The sequence below is a fragment of the Papaver somniferum genome, chromosome 8 (assembly GCF_003573695.1).
Source record: "Papaver somniferum cultivar HN1 chromosome 8, ASM357369v1, whole genome shotgun sequence".
NCBI lineage: Eukaryota > Viridiplantae > Streptophyta > Magnoliopsida > Ranunculales > Papaveraceae > Papaver > Papaver somniferum.
The window spans coordinates 41,380,766-41,391,334 of record NC_039365.1 but is presented as its reverse complement, the minus strand read 5'-3'; the positions used below and the strand labels follow the sequence as shown (position 1 = coordinate 41,391,334).

At 33.7% G+C, this 10,569-nt stretch overlaps 1 protein-coding gene across 10 annotated transcripts; it reads right to left on the bottom strand.

The window, feature by feature from the left end:
* Positions 1-427: 427 nt before the first annotated feature.
* On the bottom strand, positions 428-5,452 carry LOC113301272 (COBRA-like protein 3). Of its 10 annotated transcripts, none has more exons than XM_026550033.1 (4): positions 5,371-5,452; positions 4,815-4,907; positions 933-2,211; positions 428-740 (listed from the first exon to the last, which is right to left on the bottom strand). In XM_026550033.1, exons 3-4 carry the CDS (start codon positions 1,601-1,603, stop codon positions 611-613), a joined length of 801 nt encoding a protein of 266 aa, XP_026405818.1. In that variant the 5' UTR covers positions 1,604-2,211; positions 4,815-4,907; positions 5,371-5,452; the 3' UTR covers positions 428-610. The 10 variants fall into 10 exon arrangements, 8 of the variants coding, with proteins under 8 accessions (XP_026405818.1, XP_026405820.1, XP_026405817.1 ...); XM_026550035.1 differs by lacking the exon at positions 5,371-5,452 and adding an exon at positions 3,889-3,982 and having other exon boundaries at positions 4,815-5,366; XM_026550032.1 differs by lacking the exon at positions 5,371-5,452 and adding an exon at positions 5,012-5,366.
* Positions 5,453-10,569: the final 5,117 nt, after the last annotated feature.

Genomic DNA, 10,569 nt, shown 5'->3' with positions numbered 1-10,569 from the left:
TATGCTCAACATAAGAGAACTTATGGAGACATGAAAATACATTGATTACAAGAGAACCTATAATTAATTTAATCGAAATATACAACCAAACTAATCACAAAAGTAATCAATTTAATTGTCATTTGTTTTGCTCGACATAAGAAAACTTACGGAGCAATAACTAAATAACCAAACAAGATGATTAATTTAGTTCAATATGCTCGACATAACATATCTCACGGAACAACAACTAAGCTAAAAATCAACTTGGTTGTATAGTGTTCAACATAAGATACATTACGGAGCCTCACAGTAATATATAAAATATGGATCAGGGATGATTAATACTGCGGAATATACAAGGATTCATTCTATTTTCCATCACTATTTGCATAACGATATTAATAGACATAATCCTTAAAAACAAAAGATTTTAACCTATCTTCCATCAAATATTTGACAATATAGGCTTAACTTTTGTATTTGTCAAAAGTCCATTCATTCTTTTACCAGTACGTGAATACCGATCACGAACAACTTTACTTTTGACAAAATATGGGACAAACATAGTTATAAAATGTTGGAGAGTTTAGTGAATATTAATTACTCGATGCATTGTTTAGTTGGATCTCTACGACAAGCACAACTGCATGTAGGGCATTGAGCGATTGTATCGTTGTAGAATGAAGACATTGAAACACAGCATGTAGGGGTTTGTGATGCCTGCATTTGCGAGTAGGTACACGTCAATTTTCATGTATCTGCAAAATTAACAACTCATCGGATTAGAGAAGGAAAAGAAACGACAAAAACGACAACATCAGTGAAAAGCTTCAACAAAATAGGCTACAAAATCTACAATAGGATGCTAATTAACAATTTCCATTCATATACACACACGATGTAAGGAAAAAAAAAAGGAATGAAAGGAATTTCTAGGACAATCGAAATACTTGCAGAGAGCTTGTGTATTACGACGATCCTTATCCATAGGAAATCTAATTGGTGCAACCCGTTGTGGAGGTCCACAAGTGTAACCAGGAAGGTCAATACTGAAATTCTGAGGTATAATCATATCTACTGGGTTTATTTTTGTAGTGTAGGTCTGGCCATCACCTGCATCCCCACCAACAGTGTCATAATCTATTAAAACTCTCTTCTTATGACTATCATGAAACTTGTTCTTCATCTCCTTTTCTTTCTTGTTGCCTTGTACTTCATCAACATGAAAATCATGCTTATCCTTATTCTTATCTCCCCCTTTATTCCAGAATTCCTTATCATAAATTACATCTTTACTCGGAGACGGCTTCTCTTTATCACCATCATCGGCAGGTGGTGGTGCAGCTGGCGCAGTTTGATTAACACTGGGTTTTGCAGTGCCATTAATAATCTCCATAAACAGTGCCTTTCCAACTGAAATTTGAAAATATGCTCCATGTTTCGAAGGATCTTGGATTTCTGTTGTTAATACACCATCTTTACAACAATTACTTGTTTGCATATTATAGGGTGCTCCTGGTAATAAATCGATAATCACTGGTTGCTGCTCACAAGTGTGTGGAGGTGTACTTCCTTTAATTCTTGTACAATCACCTTGTTCTGTTGCTTCTGCTTCTGACATGCTCCATATTACTTCCTTATTTTGCCATGTCCAACTTATTTTCCAACCAGGTCTTTCTATGTGTCGAACTGCTTGCTTATTAAGTATAGAGATTTGTGCATGTACAAAAACATCATGTTACACTAAGCCATTTAAGCAGAAATAAAAAGAAGAATTACAAACAGCCAGGCTATATCACTCCCTAGTACAAAAATATCTACAAACTTTAGTTGGGTGGAGAGTCGATTCGCTGACCCAACGATTTAATTGGGGGTCTGATTTTTGCCGGTTTCTTCAACATAATTTTAAGTGGGACCCACTAGGAACAAACACTCCCTACCAATAAGTAAAGTGCACGTGCGTTGCACGTCGGTAAACTATAACACCTCGATAAAAGTGAAATCTGAAACATTTTCTTTGTGAATGAAATTCAAATTTAGCTGTATCAAGTTTGTAACCAACTGGAACGAAGTTGCAAAAATAGTAAGAGTGCAAGACAAACCCATCAATGGTACAACCAACCCCACCCTTTTCTTATCTCCTATCTGGCAGCGTAGATTAATAGGCCAGACATTGTTCATCTAGCTTCCTCCTAGGCTTCAAATGAGCCCAACTAAGTGGGAAATCAACTGCATCGCATAAAACAAAACCCATCATCAGACTGGAAAATCTTACAAAATGATTTGTCAATCTCTAACATAGATTACAGTCTACATGTGACGACATCAATCTAAGCATATAAAAGCATTTAAGACCACCATCAAAATAACAAAGCTTCACTTTGTTCCAATTGAAAATATCTGCACCAATTAACATCACACAATAAAAAAAATGGTATTTGAAAGGCTTCATGAAAACTGCAAAGGAAACAACCATAATGTATAAGAGAGAAACCAAGAAATGCAAGCTAACATTTGCTTGACTCTGATTTTCAGTTCAAAAGAGTATTGGCATACGCTTTGGCACTTCCCAACCTCCACAACGTACAAATCACTACACTTTCTAGTTTCTCATCTTCGTTCTAATCACTGGACTCGTTAGTTTTCCATGTTCGTTCTATTTACCTTCTTCCTTCACCACTGAGTTTATAGTCCACAGCTTTAGAACATTCGACGTGGTTGTGGAGCTCATGGATCAAAGATAACATAATCATCTAAACCACCAGAGAGATGAATTCATGAAACTCATAGCCCTAGAAGATGTTTTCAACTGATTTCTCACAACTCTGCAATGAAGTTCTCATATATGCATCACCAGCGTTAATCTATGCATCCAATAGTCACATAAAACCCGTATTTTTGAACACTAAGCTGACTCCCTAGTTAAAGTAAACTATTATATGCCGACAAATAAATTTTCATATGGGAACGAAGTCGAATAACAAAGTGGGTAACTATAAACAAAAACCACCAATTTTCGATTCAATGCAAACAGATGAAATTGAAGGATTTGAGGAATCATGTTCAACTAAATTCAGGGGAAAATTAAAATGCATATGCTACACTAAATGCTGATATTGTCCCGAATAAAAACCCTTCAAATTTATTCATAAGCAGAAATCACATAAAACTGATAAAGTTACAAAACCCTAAAATCTCAAATTACAATACTTACACGCCTAGTTGAAGAAGAAAAAAGCAACTGATTGAAATCTTCATTTCCATCATTAAATGTTCAAAAATTGTTAGAAACGTAGCATAAGATTCGTTGGAAGGAGGGATATAGCTGTTTAGAAGAGAGGGAAAGATTTGAGGGAGAAGAAGAACAGTCCATGAAAAAGAAAAGAAATGCGAAGGGTTTTTGTTTATGTATAAGAGGTAGCTTTGTAATTTCGTAGAGTAGCTGAATCTAACAGCTCCAGTTGGAGATGAATAAAATCCGCCGGCGCGTGTTTAGAAACCCGGTTTTAACCAAAAATACGTGTGGGAGACGAAAAATACGTACAGGAGACGAAATATACGTGCGGGGAACCAAAATTGGTTAACGTTTTTGAGAGATTCCTTGCTCTCACTAAAGGGAGGAGAGATAATCAGAGCCGTTAAATTGTAACTCTCTTCCAATACCATTCAACGGCAGAGATGATAAAATCAAATGTTTACCCTAGCCAAAACAATAAAATTTTTCACTAATTACGTTTCGGATTCTACGAAGAATATTATTTACCACCTGTATAATCAAAGATTTCTTAATTAAATTTGCATGAAAAACTTCCTAATATGCACTGATTTCGAAAATGAATTTGAATTGTTCAAACCACTCAATTAATTCCATCTTTGGAAGAATCAAAAAGGAAGAAAAAAACTAACAAGAGAAACTTCCATTGTATGTATCGTCTTCCCAAGTTAGGATATCCCATTTGATTTCTGTCATCCCATGTGGATCCAATTGATCAATACCCATCTGACCATTATCAAAACACATCAAACGTTTAAGAAAAGATTTTAAGAAAATTAAGAAAAGTTATTACCAGCTTTGTGAATATGGAGATGAAAGAGTAAGGAAAAACATAAGAAAATGTACCTAATAAAAACACTAGAATAACCCATGTGATGAGAGATCACCACTCTATCGAGAACAGGAGTGTCTAGAGAGATTTAGAGAGAAAAGAGATTTAGAAGAGATGAGAAGAAAGGGTATACAGTAGAACTAAGAATACTTCGTATAGGAATAATCTCCGCATAAGAATAAAAATAGGGTGATTTGCAGATATGCCCCCAATTTAAGGTGCACTTAACATATGAGACCGTTTTTTTCGTTTTAATTATAAAACTGTCCTAGAAAAACGTTTTCCATCCCGTTTTTTTAAAGGTCGCTAACAGTCAAAAATCAATAGTAATCAAAAAGAAAAAGTGTCACGTGTAAAGTAAAGTTCGACAAATATTCACGAGTTGTTCCACCAGTCTTCCTCTTCTACCGATTTCTGTTCTTCCCCAAAAAAATTTTGAAAGAGCAAAAAAGAAAAATCCCTTTCTGAAATTGTATTTTGAGCACTCTAAATTTCCTGTGCGAAATCTATCAGATAGATCTATTGCAAGTCACTAAAAGTTTAGCACAAAATCAATATCAAAGACAACCCTGATCTCTGCTGAGCATATCAAAATTAGGAAAGAAAACCCGAACCAATCAGTGCTTCCAACACCTTGACCGAGATCATTTTTTCAAAAAAAACAAAATAAAATCACTGCTTGAATTATAATCAATCGGTCCAAAACTAACATCAATCTTCCAATACCTTAATACGAAAATTTCAACACGAGTCTTGTACTGCAACCTAGAATTTTCTTTCTTTAACCGCCATTAATGGAGAGCTTGCTAGAAACCCATCCTACAGAGGAACCATCAAACCCATCTTTAAAATTTTAGTTAGAACCCTAAAACACCATTAAAATCATTGAAAGAGAAACTGCCTGCACCCAAAAAATCACCTACATTATAACCTTCCTCAACCAAACAAACTACCACTACCAACTGTAACCATCAATCTCCACCAACTCCATCGGTTTGATTTTTTCTTCCGATTGTTGATGAGAAATAAACTCATCACCACCAGTACCCTTTTAAACCTAAGTATATCATCCACAGAACTAATAAACCATCATTGATTTTTGCGGGTAAATTTGATCGTCTCCAAGAGATTATGTTTTGAACATCGACAAAACCATCGTACATGAACTATTAAAATTGGTTCAAATACCCAACATTTAAAAAAAAAAGGAAATCCGAGCAAATCATTAACTAAAAAAGAAGAGGAAATAAAAATAGAAAGAAAAAGGAATGGAGACTACTACCGATGATGAAAATGGAAAGACAGATGGTTTTTAGATGTAAATTAATGGTGGGGGACGAACAGATCCAAGTGATGACTCGGTGGATGGAGGAGGAAACCAGGGCAAAAATAGAGTTTTGTTACTTGTTTCCAAGTAATGAGTCATTGAGGTGGGCCTATTGACGGGCACTTTAACAGACGTTTAACAGGTGGACAGTTTTGTAAATATGAGAGAAAAACGGTGATGATAGAAAAACGGTTCATAAATTGAGGGCATATTTGTATATCTTCCATAAAAATATTTGGTCTTGATTTGGGCCAGTTATATTTAAGAATAAATTTCATATTGGAATAAATTATTTTTTTCCGGTCCTGTCTTAAGAAACTTACCTCCATATAAGAATAATTCACAATAGTATCTATGTAATATAGGTCATATTGTGCATCAAAGTTTAAGACGAAAGAGATTCTTTCAACCAATTTGAAAAATCCTTTAAAGTTTTATAGTGTATGATTTATTTATTTTGCACAACTCATTTAAATATCTTTGATCATATGATATCATTTGTCTCGATTTTCCATATTATTGTTGAGTTTTGTGTGAATTGTGTTACATAGAAAACTTCATGTATTTAACTAATACATGTGAAACTAAACAAATTTCACATGTGAAAGTAAACAAAACTTATATTTTCCTACATATTGCCTAGGTACATTGTGTTGCATAATAAACTTCTTGTATTTACCATACGTATCATACATGTGAAACAAAACAAAATTTAACTGATATTTGTATTGGCTAGATACATTGTGATGTTTGTTGTGCTTAATTATGTTTTCTCCTAGGTACATATATAACAATTGATCGTTTCAAGGAAAACCTCCATATAAAAATAATTTCTTATAATCGTTAGGATATTCTTATATAGAGGTTATACTGTGTATAACGAGGATGGCATGTACTAGTTGTTGTTATAGAGAGTATAGTGGAAGGCTGAGATTTCATTTGCGTCTCTTTCTCTTTCTCTCTAAAACAAAAAAACAAAAATAAGTGACTCAAAACAGATGCGCATAATATATATGTATATATATATTTAGAGAACCAATTAATGACATTGAATTGAATGCAGTGTTTGTGTGTGAAACGAAAGAATACGTGCATTACAGCATGTTCATTTCTCGGAATGCACCTTATATTACCAATTGCAACAATGAAACTTGTCGTTATCACGGTTGGACTGGGAAATATTCCTTCCTATTAAAGAGGTTTAGTCTTTAATATAACTTTTTCTTAGCAAAAATGAACAAATAAAACATTTTATAATGAGACGGTTTTTTAATTTGTTTCCCTAATGGCTAATGCTAGGAAAATGAGTAGTTATCACAAATCACACAAGCTAACATCTTTAAAGCGGAGTGCCTCTTTTTTCTTTGTAACCCACTAATGTGCGACATTTATGGGTTTTCTTAACTCCATGCCAAAATCAAAATATCCTAAATCTAATACATTTCATCATATCCGTCTACTGTGCTGCTCTCTTTATTAGAAAGAGATAGTGCGATACAAGGAGGAGGACAGGATTGCCGATGGCTAAAGCACTGGTGTAAGGAAGCGAATTCGAAGTGCTTTTAACCCAAATCACTTCCAAAATATTTGGTAAAATATATATATGGTAATTATTTTCAGTGTAATGTTTGGTAAAATATTTTCAAAGTGCTTTTAACCCAAAGCACTTCCAAAATTCTCCAATTTTTAAAAGATGAGGAAGATTAGCTTTTAAAAGCTCCAAATGCATAAATTTTGGTCCCACATAATTTTAATGCATGATTTTTCTTTTATCTCCCTATTATATTCTATAAATGACTAAAATTGCCTTAAATCTTTAATTATCAATTTCTTATTCTCCAATCTCCATATCATATTCTTTAAAGATTTTCATTATAAATCTATATCACTTCTTTTAGAGATTATTATTTTCAGTTTCAAATTATATTTTATATACCATTTTAATAAATAAATAAATAAAAGTAAGAGCCAATATTAAATAAATGTTCGATTTTAGTATGATTTTTTTTATCTCAAATTATAACTGTAATAAAAAATAGTTATTCAAAATATATATAAATATGTTCAACTGCCGTAAAATGAAATAAAACTATATTAAAATGTTATGTCTGTTTTTGTCATTTGTTGTAATTACAGTAAATGAACCTATATTTTATCAAACACAATTTGATCATTTTTTTAATCAGCTGTATCTTTTAATATATAGTTTACCAAATGCTTAACTGCTTTTCTTACAAAGCAGAACACGACACATCATAGCAGAAAATCGTTTTTACAAAAGACGCAACATTACCAAACTAAGCCTAAAGCTAGTTTCTTTTCTATTAAGCCACCAATGTTCACTATTTATAAGTGAGGTTTCTTTCCATGCGACAACAAAATAATCCAAATCTAGTTAGTGTGAAATCCTAGCCATCCCCCGCAACATAGACCCTCGGGAAATTTTAAAATGCCGCCGTGAATTTGAATATAAAGCATACTTACCAAAAAAAAATGTCATCGGGAACTGTTCGTGCGCAATTACAAAACTGCCTGATGGTGCTATTTGTGTTGACCAATCACCAATGTTATATGCACTTATTAAATTCAAAGAACATCAATTCAGTGTTCATAAATGTTTTGTCATATGTACTTAAACACTTCGCTTTTTTTATGTAAATTAGCAGGTATCCTCTTCATCCTTCTTTATTTCGGCCATAAAACTAAATGTACAACCTGATGCGTTATCTTATTGGGTTTCTGAGAGTCGAACTTATCTAATTCAAAAATGATTTTAACGAAAGACAAATACGAAATAAAATCAAAATCAAAGAATAGCTGAATAAGAATCAAAGATACAACATCACTAAATAAATAGAAAAGAAGAGAAAAGAAAAGAAAAAAACTAAATAAGGTCAAGGCGGAAGTTTTATTTTCATTTTCATTTTACAAAATCAAAATATAAATAAAGATTAAAAAAAAAGAGTTGATGTGTAAACCCGAACATCATCGATATTCTTCGTAATAATGATAATTGACTACAAATAATTTGGTATGTAGGAATACACACGAAAAGAATCTTCAAAATGTTCTTAAACTGAAAACACCCTTTAAGAAACCAAGAATCTCCACTTTTTGTCCCGCATAGGAAAGTATTTTGTGAAAAAATTAGAATCGGGAGCGAGAAAAAGAATTAAAAATTCATTGTTAAGTATCAACAACAATATAAAGTTTTCATTGACAAACACGCCTCTAAAATACAATTTCAGTGTCAATCTAATATATCTTTAATAATAATTGTCTAAAATAAAACAATTTTTTTTTCTTTATTGAAGCAGGAAACGACATTCATTACTTCAGGTTAATTATATCCTCCATTACAATATCAACGAAATCCTTTGGGATGTTTCCCAAGAAATCAAAAAAGAAAGCTTGTTTTGTTCTAGATTTGTTAACTATTTACTAAGCTACATTGTTACCTGGTCTTTAACATGACAAACAGAAATTCTGTGGTATAGTAATCATATCTACTGGGTCTGCGTTTATTGATGTAGTGTTCGTCTAACCATCACCTGCATAGTCACCAACAGCGTTACTACCTATTAAAACTCTCATCTTATGACTGTTACAAAACTTGTTTTTCATCTCTTTTTCATTCTTGTCTCCGTTTACAACATCAATATTAAGCCGAGGATTATTCTTGTTCTTATTTTCCCCTTTATTCCTGTCTCTCTTATCATGACTTACATCTTCAAGTAATTTTCAAGTGATCGAATGATCAATACGAAACTTCCCAAGCTAACATCAAATGACCGTCTCACACAAATCATGTAAGATGTTCAAGGTAACTTTCACATGATCATATTTTGACATTGTATTTAGTTTCCAACAAATAAATTGTTTCCAACTAAACTCGTCAAGTATACGATGAACTTAGCTAAAGCTAAAAGCTTCCAACACATATTTTGAGAAATAGATAAACAAGATAAACTCGGCTCGAAATATCAAATGTGTGTAATGTAATAGTCTATATAGCTATACGAGTTATTATCATTAGAAGATAAAGGAGAATAGACTTCTGAGTGATAGATAAGTTTTAGTCTCCACACACCTTTTGTTGATGAAGTTCCTCCAAGATCTTCAGTAGACCTTCTTCTTCAATTGGTGAACGTCGTGAAGTCTAAAGCTCAACTACATACTTCTATCCTAATCCGAGACATAGATATAACTAAACTAGAAATCAAATATATAGTTTTGATCAACTAAACTTGATAACAAGCTTGAGATATCACCGCTTGCGAGTTCGACCGAGCAGTGCTCTAACACCTTCTATAATCCAACATGAACAGAGAGACCCTTGACCAGGACTCTGATACCTGAATTGTTACAGGTTCAAACTACCGAAATGCAACAGCCAACCTTGACAATGAAATTATGCTCCATAACACAGTTCAGCCAACTCGCCCTTAGACAATTTCTTCATTTCTTAGCTAGAACTCTATTCAGGCCATACTAAATAAAGGTTCTGCTCACAATCTTTTCAAGCCTTCAAAACAGCACACACTCTCCGCTTGATGCATAAAACAGTAAGCCAAAACATAGGGACAAATTCACCAATAGAACTTAGCTTTAATCTTGGATGAAGCCTTATTATTGCTGCACACTTAGGGTTGCACAAAGTCTTCTTGTTTCGGACACCCATCCTATCACAAGATCAGGATTTTATAGCCTTACAAAATTTATATACAAGTAACTGTCAGGCAGTTACATATTTACTTTACACAAGTAAGTTGGTCAACCGTGCCAACTTCCCCAACTCCTCTCCTAAATCCAAACAGGCAGTTCCTAGCCTTAGGAATGCATAAAGCAAACACAAGTTCCATGCAACCAACTTGTAACCGTCAAGGCCATGTGCTTGACGCATGTCATCTAGCCTTGCTGCACCATGATAGCTTTTGCAAGCCAAAGTACGACCATCATAGCTGAGCATCATTCCCCCAATGATGCAAGTGTTCTAATGCAAGTCTTGCTTGCATTCCTACATGCCTCATGCACACAGGCTATGTGCAAACTCATTTGGCACCTCTTAATGCTAATCTCACATCTTTGACCATGTCCAAACCCTGTTTGGCCCATGCCTTGGCCTATCTTGCAACTCTGGATACACCATGCATC